Here is a 13,587-nt window from a genome sequence, read left to right as displayed (position 1 = left end):
GCGAAACGTTTTTGTAGTCTTGTGGTCGCTTTATTCGGTCGAATTACTCGATCGTTTTATTTCGTTCGAGGTTTCGCCGGGTTTAAGGCTGTTAAAGTACACAAGAAATGCGAATTCGTACGTCTTTTGGAGTTCTTCCGTCTCGCGCTCGATTCCAGAGGCATTCGGTTCTTTTTCCGCGTGAAATAATTTCACCGACAGATCGCGTGATTTACGAAGGTAGTTTTCGCGAGGAACGCTCGCTCGGCTTGAATAATGCTGGGAAAATTGGCCGAAATTACGACCAGCGCAGACCAACTGCCGGCAGAACGCTATTACACCTTGCTTCTCGGCCAATATAACGAACCTCCGCTACTTGTCGACACGCCGGAGAATTTTCTTCGTTAAGCACTTGCTAACGAAACAGGAATCCCTCAAGAACCAGTGGAAGCGATTAAACCGACTAAATTCTACGAATTTCCAACGTTTAAGCTTCTAAAAGACTCTTGCTCGGAATACATGGAAAACAAACGATTACCGTCCAGAGATCAAAGTACAAAAGGCTTCCGGTCCACGAATTTAAAAACCTTTGAAATACAAAGTCACGAAGTAATCTCTTTCGCGGAGAACGTTTCGGCGAATCAGTTCTCGTTTGCTTCGTACTTGACATCATTAATGATCGACGGCTGTTTTGCGCGCTTTCGACGAGAAGTTGCGACTACCGAACACGGCTCGCGATCTCGTTCCGTCGGTGCAACTTTTGTCACGGACGTCATCGGTGAAAATCACAACTAAAACGTTCGAGCCCGGGGGACGCGTTCATCGTGGAGAACGATGGTCGACGAGGTCGTGTTCGAAAATTGTTTTTCGTCTGCGGCATCGTTGATACCGTGCCATACATAAAACGCCGACGGTCCAGTCGAGTTCGATGAAAAATACCAGAGTGGCCGCATAAATTCAATGAATCGGCTGCCGTGGCACGATTCTTTTTAAATGGAAATCATCCCGGATCGTGACATGCCGAACAATAATGTCGCGGCCGCGGTAGCAGCGCACAGGGACAACAGAAGAGAATAGAGAGGAACGCTGGAGGGAGAAAGAGAGAGGACTTGAACGAGCTGCATTGTTTATAATCACCCTCGTGCGTTAAATTAAATCTGGCCGGGTTCGTTCCGCTTCATTGTTTCTGCGCGTGATATCATCCATCCACCGGTAGGATTTTACGGTTGTACAATTTATCCTGGATATTCTGCGAATTACGCGCTTCCCGAGATTCCCGCCCACATTTCATCCACGACCACCCCCTGTGCACGTTGCTGCACAGTTTACCCTCGTTACCAATGCGATTAAATGGCAGCGTTGCGCTATCGGTCCGCCGATAAACCCATTCGAAAACTAAGGACAGGGACGAGAAATCTAGAACGTTGGTTTTTATCGGCTGCAATTTCAAGACAAACTCGAGCTTGCCGTAGTTGCACGCTTTTATCTCTTTTGACAGCGATCGCGATACCACGAGCGACGTTTGTCGAATATGAATATCGATTTGTACTCGATGTCGTAAAGTAAACCGAAGTCGGAGAAAGATAAGCCGCGAGGGTTGTTACGATTGATCTCCGGCCATGTTTTTCTCAGACGAGCTGTTCCCGTTACCGGGCAAATTCTCACGTTGTTTTGAATAAACGTTTCACAGGATCGCTTTGCATAATGGAACGAAGAGGAGCGAGATACGTCAGACGCGGCGGCATTTCCATGGAGATTTTCAACGAGCCCCATAGACGCTGGTCAGGATCGTGGAAAAGAATGTTCGAGCGGAGGGAGTCGCGCTAGAATGGGATGCCACGTAATTTATCGCGGGCAATATTACCGGCGACGTTGAGCGGTCTGGAAAACCTCGGGGCCCCTGCGCACTCGTATTTTATGGCGTCGGAGAATCCCATATTTCGACTATACTCTTTATCTAGGCGAATTTAAACGAATTGTTTCTGGATCGAGTTGTTACACGAGTCGAATGCAACGAGTATCAGAAATTTCACGATGCCGTGATTCGATCAAAATTGAAGAACGATAGAAGATGAATGACATGGAAATTAGAAAATCAACAAGAATGTACTTGTCATCTTCTTCTCCTGTGATCTCCATTTATAGAGAAATTTAACGTTGCTTTACTTATGTATCTCTCTCTCTACTTTAGCAACTCCAACTTTGGAAACTTTGGAAAGTCGTAGAATGCGTGAAATATTCCGCAGTTGATTAACGTTTGATTAGCGTGACCGACGCTGCGTATAAGGAAAAGGTTATAAATCATCCAAGCTCGGACCGCGTCACAGGTGGATAATAAATAAGAAGATGTTTGAGCGAGCGTTTCCGAGTAATGGCCAGGTCGTTCCACTCGGCCGGCAATGATCGATTTGTCCACTTAATGCGCCATTTCTCCTGTATTCTATTTCCCGGGGAAATTGGTTACGGAACGATGTAGCTGCGTCGGATGATGCAGCGATGCCAGAGCTGGCGAGTTTTGCCGGAAGATTTAAGTAAATTGAATCACACGGACGAGCGAACGGCAGCATTTTTAATAATGGAGAATCCATTTGGCCGCGTCGCGAATATACGTCTTGTTTGTCCGTCGAGTATTTTGCTTCGATATCGTTTGCTTTATTTCGCCAAAGGCGAAATCTCGCTCGTGTCTTCTTGCTTTTAAATAAATCACATTTTTCGTGATCGCGTCGAGACGCTTCAAACGTTTCCAACGTCCGTACACCCCCGCATGTGTTTGGACACTTTCAGAAATTGATTTCAATACATTTTGTCTTCGAGGTATCAAAGAACTTGATACCTAAACCGATTCGTTTATTCCACGCAATCATTAGCGGCCTTTTCGACGTGCAATTTGAATAAATTGGTCACGAGGACGTTGCATTCGGAATAAAGAAGTAGCGGCTACGAACGTAAATCTCGCAGGGAACAACGCGTTGCACTTTTGCTGCGGATAAACTCGTCTTATCGACGAGATGCATTTACCCTCGTTTTCTTCGTATCAATCTGGTTGCAGCCCAGTTTGGGTCCGCAAATTTATCGTGAAATACGAATAAAAGCGAATGTCAAATCGTAGAGACCGCAAGATGTCTCGAGAAAGGGCAAAGAAGCAATGAGAAGTCGAACGAGTAATCCCGAATTTTATGGTAATTCCGCGGTAGACTCTTTCAAATTCTTCCTTTCTTACGCTTCTTTTACGAGCTTCGTGTCATGTATGTGTGACACATATGTAGGTGCATGGTATTTCATACAGTATAGTGGTATAGATGGTTTTTACGATTGGTCATATCGTCATTCGAAATTTTCTACTTTTTCTTCTTCCATTTGCTCGTTCGACCTTTCGCGATAAGAAAAGAACAGAAATCTCGGCTTTTTTATTTTCCTTCTCGTTCTTCTTTTGGTTTTACTATTGCGGCTTCTGGTACGCCTGCGACAAATAGAATAGCGGATGGCATTTTATACGAGAAGACGGAAGGCAACGAAGAAAAGGAACAAAGGAGCTCACGGTGGTTGAGTCTCGAATCGGTAGTAGAAACAGGCTTTAATGCTCAGTCAGTAGAAAAGGAGCGGCCCCTACCAGACGTCGCGTCGATCGGATAATTCCTACAAAGGGGATTTTACGGCGTATAATTCTTTCAGTCCGTTTGACCGGATGGCCAAAGGCAGCTCGTGAATTTCATTCTTGACGCAACCTGCATAATGATAGGTTTCCAATTAAAGCGGAAAAGTTATTACGAGATTCAGTGAAACGACTCGGTGTTTCGTCAGTCCGCCGACAGCTGAGCTTTTCGTACAGCCAATATCATCATCTATCGTGCGGCAAACATTCCGGTATCTTTGAGTCTGCGGTAAAAATGGAACGAATGTTCGTCGAATTCTTGTTCTATTTTAAACGTCGTGAATGTGGGTGTCGCGTTCCAGCGAGCTTCTACTTAAACGTTGCTTTCAGCGAGAACAACGAGTTCGTGTTTGAGGTGAACGTGATAAAATAGGTCATTCCGTATTATTCATGAAGACGTTTCAGACGGCCGAGGTACTTGGAAACATTAACTGCTTGCTAATTAGGGGAACGCGCTGCGCCCACAACTATCGACGATGAGCTCGTAAGCCATTTCCATCTTCACGTACGCTCGCATTAGTTAACGAAGTTCCAACCGAGACTAAAGCAAACAGGATCCATTGTAAGTCGACGACGTGACGTTCTACGACGCGAGGCAACGACAAAAAGATCAACGATATTTCGCGTCGATGCGACGGCTTAGCTCTCTCTCCTTTCTAAAGAAGATCGAACTTCTCTTTCCACGTTGACTCCTCCCATAGCAATTAGTATGCGGACTAAACAATACCCAAGTCACTTGTCCTTTATCTTCTCTACTTTCCTCGGTCGGCCGGTATCGCTGATAATTAATTACCCACTTTAGGATAATCCTCCGGCGCACCTGCTAGGATTATCTCGCGGTCGTGTTCTCTTTCGCCTCTGCCGCTTTTCGGTTGTCTTGCCCCTTTCGCGAGCCACTACTCCTACTCGTATCAGAGACAATGGCTCGTCGCCAACAATGGCTTAGGCGGAGATAGAACCCCGGGAGAAGGTTAAGAGGTTCAATGGAAGGAACCGAGAGAGAAGTATTTATGTTATATACTCGGCAGATATATGTACACACATAGAAGGGATACTATGGACTAGGTGCGACTACATGAAGCGTTTTATGAAGCGAAAAGCGGAAAGGACGAAGACAAGGAGCAAGTTTCGCTCTTAATTGACGACCGCTTCTAATTAAACTTACCACCGCAACGCGCACGCTTCGTCTCAAGTGGAACGATCAACGTCCATCTCCGTGGAAGCGTGGTGAAAGTAATTGCCATCGAAGACACCTGTTGTCGTGGAGAATTCGATGCATCACGTTTCTTATTGTTAAAACTTGCCAACGTTATTTCATCGGTTCAGGCTGGTCGTTGCCGAATAATTCAGAGGGAACGAAGAAACGGCAATGGACGATGAAATTGTAGTAATCGACGTACAATTGCTACGCGTGGCCAGTGGTTCTGGACGTTAATCAAAGCGCGGTGTGAAAATAATGCGCATCAGGGACACCTGTCGGTCGGCTCCCCGACCGCTAGCCGGTCGTTTCGAAATCTCGACGTCATAAATCTGATTAGGTGACGCGTTTAGGGAGTGCCCTGCGTGTAATCGTCTGTGGAACGTCCAATCTCGTTGGCGTTTCCGCTGGTTTGCGAGGGAAATCGTTCTGTTCGCCGGCGGTGGGGGAAAATCGACGAAAATTCGCGCATGAAAACGGTTGAATTTCCTGTTTGTGGAGCGCGTCGTTTCTCGTGCTCGTTTCCGCCCGACGGTTTCAAATCGTGTCGTTGCTTCGCGTCGAATATGGCTAGGACGTAGCACGAGCTGGGAAACTCGATGGAATTTCCAGCAGATCTGTCTTGCGGTGTCGTTAAAAATTCCAAAGAAGAAGAGCACGGGGATATGCGCAAATCCCTGTGACCTCGGTTCCATGGCTGGAAACCACAGACTTCTCGAGTGATTCTTTTTACGAGCCACCAAGTTACTGTTAGTAGACCCCGGATACCTCATCAGTTCATTTTATGGATCCCGCTTTGTTCGTAATTCCGTGGAAACCTCGAAAACGTAACCGCAAAACTCCGTGTCCGTTCGTTTAGTATCGATCGCCTGATCCTTACTTTTTCGTTTAATTTATTCTTTTAAGACGAAAGCACGCATGGAGAACGTGTGGAAGAACAAAGAACCACGAGTCGTAGAAAAACGAGCGAGTGCTCCGTGTGAAATCCCATTCGATAATATTCGTAGCTATAATATTAGTAATTCTTAGGGAAAAAAACGTGCAAAAGTTCTAATTTGGAATCGAAGTAAGTGCCGCGTGAATTCATATTCTCGAAATGACGCGATCTAACCTCACGGAACGCTGAAAATTTCACGGTTTCGAGTTGCGCGTACACCTCGTTCTTAGCAGAAATTACGTTCACGTTGGTCGACCACGGGCAGATCGGTAAACCGGCAAAATTATATCGTTTCGATTTACTCGGAAGTCAGCTGGTATTTACGCGGAACGTTAGTTTCTTGTGCGTTAGCTTGTTGCGCTATCCGCTAGTTTAATACGGTAAGCAGTTTCCTGTGTTACTGCGTTATCAAAGCGGTAATCGGCGCGAATAAAAGAATGCTTTGCGGCATGCTCACGGCTGGTATTTCAGATTTAAGAAGGTTTGAGCGGTGCCGTGCGTCGGCGGAGCTTACACGAACTTTTCAGACATTGTTATTGAGACGGCTAGTTGGAATCCTGCTCTCTCGTCGGACGCGGTGGTCGGGACCGTTATGCAACTTTGTGCTGCATAGCTACGACCAGCTGCGGAGCAGCACCAGGATATTACCAGCTAGCACTTTCGGAATTGCAAGCCACCGACCAGGAAACGGGAAGCCCGCCGCTCGAGAGATTCTTACTCGACGCCCCCACCCTTTATTTTTCCCCTCTTCAACTTTTATGGCTTTCCCCCGTGTCGGTTGCTCAACGAATACAAATCAGCGCCTTCTGTTCTTTGCGAATTATCGCCCTCTTGCCAATTTACGTTCTACATGTAGATTTTCTGACTTTTACATCACTCGCTGGCTAGAAAGTATTTTAATATAAAATACACAGGTGCAAGCCATACGAGCCTTTCCAAGATATGATGCATACAATCAATTTCCATAAATAATGATACTTATGCGTTTATTAAATGTTCGAAACGACGATAGAAACACGTATCGAACCCGAAAATCGAATACGACGATATGTAGTTTAGATGTAGAATTGGTTGATGATATATTCGGTTATTAAACTATTATTCTATAATAAAAAAGAGTAACGTAACTTAACATGGTTTCTACCTGTGGTGTTCACGTGTAAAAATTATCAAACAACTTCTGCACGAACTTACCTCTATTCTAAAAGTCCAACCCTCGAGACTGAGCAGCTTAAGGGTGGTGTTCCTGGCGAGCGCGTGACACAGCAATCTGGAAGGATGATCGTCGAGGGCTAGCCGTGGACTGGCCAGATCTAAGAGCTGAAGACAAGGGGCTTCTGTTAATGCAAGAACCAATGGCATCACGTCCGCTGGTCTGGATGCACCAGCAGCCCTTAAAGCATCCAAATTGCGCGCCCTTCTGATGGTCTCCCCCAAGCAGCCCGCGTCTAATCCGCCGAGCAAACACTTAGACACGTTCAAGGACCTCAGCTTGCAATTCGGTTCTCTGGGGAATTCGATAAATCATCGCCGATTAGTCGAATACTCGCGTAATTCTCGACTGGTCGACGTTGCTGTCGCTATTCAGTTTGCAATTCTATTTCGATAAATTAGTAGAGGGAAATTGATATTTGGAAAATGAAATTTTAACGAGCAAAATGTTAATGACAAGCGAAGGAATAAAGAAGAAGGCTGTAAGGAGAGTTGACAAAATGAATAAGAGGTTAAAAAGAGGCGGAGAAAATTGGTTACATAAAAAGGAAAGTGGAGATTCTCAGTGTCCTTATGACGCAATTGGATTGGATTCAAGTTCTAACGAGGATTCACTCGGGGGTTAATAGTATCGGTAATTGGAAGGATCGTGAACTCTCTACGATAGGAGAAATGGCGAATTAGCATAGGAAAAGTGGACCAATAATACGAGAGAGGACTAACAGGGGTTTCCATTACGGCTGTGAGTTTGCCCATAACGGAACAAGAAATTAAACTCGAACGTCGATACAAATCTCTAGTTCGCAATCTCGCTTAAATCAGTGACCCACATTCCACGAATAACAGCGTACGATCTACATTAACAAATAGTGCAGCGTAATTTGCACGGAATTATAACAGACTCTGTGCCATGTTGCCTGTTTCGATATAGAGCCACAAACAGGAGAAAGAACCGTGAAACTGAAGAAGCAGGATTTAATCAAAGCAACTGACAAGCTCAGTAATTACGCAAGATCGATGATTACACCGGTCTAACGGTTGGTGGGGGTGGCACCTCTTTATTAATTGAACACAGATAGACTTTTAATTAAATCTCGCTCGCGCTGGCTGGACGGATGAAGGAAAAAAAGAAAAGATCGGCGAGGAAATTAAGATTGTTACAAAAATGGAGGTCTGAAGTAAACGCGATTACGGCCATAGGAAGCGAGATAACGCGGACCCGTCTGTGTTTAACGAGATCGATTCCGAGCAGCGTTGATTATTCGCCGGTACGCTTGTAAATTGAACAGTTCCCCGACAAATCAGATCATCCATTAACACGTGCTCGCAATCCTCCACGCAGATGTGTCTGACTAACCGATACGTCTCGTCACGTCGGATTTAATGCAATCGAGCCCACTAAAAGTTTCAGGCTCCGGCAATAACTCAATGAATCAGACTTATCGGTCCACAAGGGTTGTACAAGAATTCCATTGTTTCTAGAGCGGTTCTCTCCGTTCACGTTCACGGTAACTTTCGTCAAGAAGAAACCTTACCACGCGTAGCAAGGGACTGCGTATACCTGCGTTTAATAGGGACAATTGAAAGAGCTGAATCGTTTGGATCGGTCGGGATCGCGTCTGGATTTAATAGTATCCACTCCTCGGAGGATATTTACTCGGGCTATTAGCGTGGTGGCATGGCTTGGTAGCGGCGTGCACAGCTAATGGCGCGCCTTTAATGGTATCCGGCACAAGTAAATTGCAGCGAGTGGGCTGGACGTATCTATCGCAGGAAAAATATAGCTTGCGAGCTGGTACGTGCCGGTCGTGCTTTGAATCGCCATCGAGAATAAACATTTTATTCAGACCGCTCACGGCGGATAAGCTACTCGGCCAATAAAAGTGATACTTTAAATCAAAGCGCGTATCGACCACCGTTTTTCTCTCGATTTCAGCCGCTCGGTATCGTTCTCTACTAGGAAACCTCGCATTCTGCCGTGAGAATAAACGGCCGCCAGGTAAGCAATGGATCACGGGCTACGCGACGTATTTCGGATATCGCGCTTCCTCGTGCGATTGATTTTCCTTTTGAGCGTACCGTGTAACGCTTAAAACACCTTTGTAACCGCGAACGTAAAAATACTTGGATAAATGAATGGACAATGGAACACCGTGGTTTCTAAACAGTTGAAAGAACTGTTTCGGATATCGGCCTTTAGACCCTCCGCGGGATTTTCCTTTTGAACGTTCCATGTTCGAGACACACCTTTGTAATGAAAACAAGAACGAAGGTAAAAATATTTGGATAAATCGATGGAAAGCGGTATGCGATTTTTAAACGGTTGCACGATCCGGAGAAATCCTTTACAAGTTAAAATGGAACACTCAGCGAATTACATTTACTCGAGTTTTCCAGTGATACGTTTTAACTGAATGAAATCGCGAGTCCCGTGGAAATTCGAAGCAACGTGAAATAGTCACAGAGGAATTTCTCTAAACGAATAAAGAAACAGCAGAGAGTGAATGTGCAAAGAAAGCAGGAATCGATAGGTACACTTAGCTATTGTAAGTCGTAAACAAGTTAATTGCAGCAAGCTAGAACTTGCAGTCTTCCTGTAGTTCCCTTTCAACTGCACTCAAAGAAGATTGTCCGAAGTTACGGCACGGGCCGCGTATACTTGAGCAATCCGGATGCTTAACAACATTAACTGCACCGCGTTTCGTGCCATACTTTTCCACTTTTGCCTTTTCTTCCTTCTACCAGAGTTCCTATCAAACTCAGTTACCGTGGAAAATTTCGATCGAGCGAAATATTTGATTTAGAGCATAAATTTGTAAAAGTTTTTAAACGATGTTTTTAATTTATCAACGGATTGTACGTGCTACCGCCGACTACATTCAACTGCTATGTGTTTTAAAATAGCTCTTTTTATTTATGTATGGTCGGATCGGACACTTTTAATTGCAACGCCAGCCGAGGCGAAACACTGTTTCGCTTTGCCATCTGGATTCTTCGAGTAGCCTTTTGACTCGCTCGCGTTCCCGTGCGTTACAACGAATTGGAAACACGGGTTGCGCACGCGAGTGAATTGCTTGGAACGCGTATGAATGGCTGGACGATGTTTTTAATTAAAAATACGGAGCGGCCCGTCAGATGCGAGTAAATTGGACTTAGTCGAGAAAAATATTTGCGAGATTATTCCTCCGTGTCGGTCTGACTCTTCGTCATTGAAAACGTGTTTCCGTTAGACCCTGCGACTCAGCGAGTTACGCGGCTGGAAATGATCAAAGCGTGTCTTGCTCAGAAAATAGACCTAATATCACCGATAGAAATTGGCGCGAAATTTCAACGGAAATTCGAGGATGGGCAAATTTCTCATTCGAACGAGTTTTAAGAGACTCGATAAAAATGTCAAACGTTGAAAGAGCGCGGAGGCGAGGCCTGATTCCATGGCTGTTATGTGTCGTGTAAAAAGCCGATGAAACAAAGGGAAGGGACAAAGCAAAGGAACAGGGTGTAAGATATTTTTCGCGTTTCAGGGTTGACGCGTGGAGGTTCGTTCGTAAACGGAGAAACAATGAGCCTGAGGGCCGCGACACAGCCGGTCGACTTCCGTTTCGCAGCGTGTTACAACGCGCCACGTATCGCGCCGAAGCTCGCGCTCGTAAACGGATTCATAAAGAGCGCGAGAGTGTGCTTTCTTCCTGGCCACCTTTTCATCAACGGGCCACGGAACAAATGGTTCAGGTCACGGCCAATAGAGGAAAAGCACGAATGCCTGTCGCCGTTCCTTTTACGACGATTCTCGCACGACGTTTCTAGTTTCTACCTTGTTCCTCGTTTCGCACTTTCGTTTTACGGTCGCCTTGAAATCTCAACAACGATACGCGTCAAATCAAAATGGATTCCAGCTGTTTTGTGTAATTGAACGTTCGAACCGTGTAATCCGTGCCTGCCCTCTCTCTTCTTCTCTCATTCGTGTTTTTTATATTTTTAGATATTATTTTTGACAAAACCGCTGAAAAAAGAGAAGGAAATCACGAAATGAAGTTCATAGGTGAATCCAAGCACGAGATTAAAAAGTATATGGCTGTTCCCTGTGTGTAACACGGCGGTTTCCCGCTGGCGTGCTCGATATTTGAAAAATTTTCGGTATCCGGTTTATATAACGTTGCGCAAGGAAAACTGGCAGCCGCGAGATTATTCGACGCGGTTATACCGAGAATTCGCATGAAATTTCCCCTCGCAGCTGGGTCGTCCGAATTATGATGTGAAACGTGGATGAAAGAATTCCATTGCAGGCTGTGTAATGGAAATACAGAGGCTGAAAAGGGAATTTGTCGAGGTCACATGTGTCTGAACAATGAACGGTCTCCAGGTGACGCGCAGGTGAGACCTGAAATTAACACCCAGCACGACGAATGCTGCGGGCAGGTGACAGAATTTCATTCGAAAACTCTTTGGTGTCGATAAAACCCCATAGAATCTCCAGCGAGCGTAACACGCTAGGCAACCTGTATGCTGATGGATTGTTTGCTCTGGCAAATATTGTTTTTAGTTTCGAGATATGTTGGCGAAAATGTAAAGCGACATTTATTCGAGAAATTTCAAGCGATATTTTCCGAAAACCAGAGAGACCAGAGGTGGGAGGAACTTTCGCAATTTCAACGACCTTGCAAGAACGATGTTGACGCAATCTAACCCCGTCGCTCTTAAATTTCTCGCCTAACAATCGTCCATCCTGAAGGGGAGAGCACGCCCTTTGCGGAAACTTCCCAGCGGCAGTTCGTATAATTTCCTGAATGGCCACTCTCCTTCGTCTCTTTAATTTCCATAACTCATTTACCGGCTGCTCGAAAACCAAATCTCGAAAACTTTCCTCGAGGAACTCAGCGCAGCGGTTCGTACCACAGCCTACGAAGTTACGAGACGTCTGGGGCCAACCCTAGCACTACCGGCGGTTTTTCGGTAAGTCGTAAATGAAAATTCTGGAGTTTGCAGTTTATTTCAATTTTCCTCTCGCGAGTATCAAACGTGAAGCAACCTTCTCTCGCAATTAAATAACTTTACCTTTTGCATACAGATTTATTCGACGAATCTCTAAATTTAATTAATCACTGTTCCGACATTTTCACCCTTTTCGAAACTTTAGATTAAACAGTTATTCCAGAAACGTCTATCTTTTCTACAATTTTTTCATTTGCTATAATTAAAAGAACATTTTCTTTTGATCACGAGTACTTCCAAGTTTGCTCGACAACTACCCAAGTCCTTGTTCCTTTAATTAATTAGAGATTAGCCCCTGAAACGTCTACCTATTAAATCACACGAAGATAGTCCTCACCTGATAGCGTTGAAGATCTCGTGGAAGCCAGTTCCTTGATGACTGCTGACGTCGCAGGTGGGTAACGGATGTAGCAGCGGTAAACGATGACAGAGCACGCTGTCGCTGTTTCTTTTGCTACTCCCGTTGCTGTCCCTGTCCCTGTCGTTCTGCGGCAACGGTCCGTTTCCGGTAGCGGGCGCAGGACCAAGCCCAAGCCCAAGAGGAAGTCTCGGCAGTGTAGCGGGCCTTGTCAAACTACCATAGGCTGCCAACGCGCCTCGGGGTAGCGACGAGTAGCAACGGTTTAGGGGTAGCGTGCCAAGGGTGCTGGACGCGCATCCGCTGCTTCCAGAACCGGAACCTGAACCTATACAATCACACGGATCTTCTTAACATGGATAGATCACTGAGATAAGATCGAACGACGATGCAAACTTGGTCGATCGCATCTTGAAAGAAAATATGTCAGGTTTAAGATCGGGTAGTTGTAAGGTTGCCTAGAGTGTGTTCTAGGATGTTGGTTCTATATTTCGGAAGGAAACGATTGCAGGACTAGCGTGAATATTTGTTATACATAAATAACAAATTATCTGCAAGCATTTCCAAGTTTGCTCGATAAGTACGATCTTCCGAGGAAGTTAATTTTAGGCTTGGAAAGGAAATAATTGTTGTGTTATAAACAACAATTTAACATCATATTCAAGTACTTTCGACGCTAGGGCAATAACGATGCTCGTCACGTGAAAACCACGGCCGGAAATCGCGACATGCTATGATTTGTACAAAGTGGCCGATGTTAAAGCAATTTGCAGATGAACAACGAGAAACACTTTATCCTGTAAGGAAGCTCGTAAGATTGCACAGGGCTGGGTAAACCCTTCCAACGTCTGCATTAGACGACAGCCCGGGTAGCGGTGTCTTTAAAGCGTTCAGCCGAGTTTACTGGCAGTAAAGCTTGTGCCGCGTAGAATTAATATAAACGAAGTGTATAAGCGAGAAGGGAAACGTGGTCGGCTAGCACGTTGCCAGGCGGTTCGTAAAGTAAGCGACAGGCTCGGATCCGGACAGGAAGTGGTTACGAAGGGAACTCTATTAAGGGCCCTCCTCCTCCTCCGCATCGTGCTCCAACGCTCTGTAAGATAATGGCTTCAATGACGAACAATACGTCGCACGGTTGAACGCACTGCTAGATGAAACCGCGATGCAAGTGTGGCGTGAAGGCGAAAATTTACGGCAAGCTTCCAAAACATGCGTTCCAGGATTTGTATCCTTTAAGAAGATTCGCCCTCTGCTCGTTCAAT

The 13,587-nt window shown here is 45.4% G+C and overlaps 1 protein-coding gene across 3 annotated transcripts in view; it reads right to left on the bottom strand.

The window, feature by feature from the left end:
* LOC138185878 (uncharacterized) overlaps window positions 1-13,587 on the bottom strand; it is a 166,032-nt gene that overhangs the window by 5,007 nt on the left and 147,438 nt on the right. For all 3 annotated transcript variants that reach the window (XM_069125196.1, XM_069125198.1, XM_069125197.1), the window contains exons 9-10: window positions 12,305-12,653; window positions 6,961-7,273 (exon numbers count right to left, since the gene is read on the bottom strand). In XM_069125196.1, coding sequence (XP_068981297.1) covers window positions 6,961-7,273; window positions 12,305-12,653 — 662 coding nt within the window. The remainder of the gene's footprint in view (window positions 1-6,960; window positions 7,274-12,304; window positions 12,654-13,587) is intronic.

This window comes from Bombus flavifrons, chromosome 13, assembly GCF_040668555.2.
Source record: "Bombus flavifrons isolate JBK064 chromosome 13, iyBomFlav1_principal, whole genome shotgun sequence".
NCBI lineage: Eukaryota > Metazoa > Arthropoda > Insecta > Hymenoptera > Apidae > Bombus > Bombus flavifrons.
This window is presented reverse-complemented; position numbering and strand designations above follow the sequence as displayed.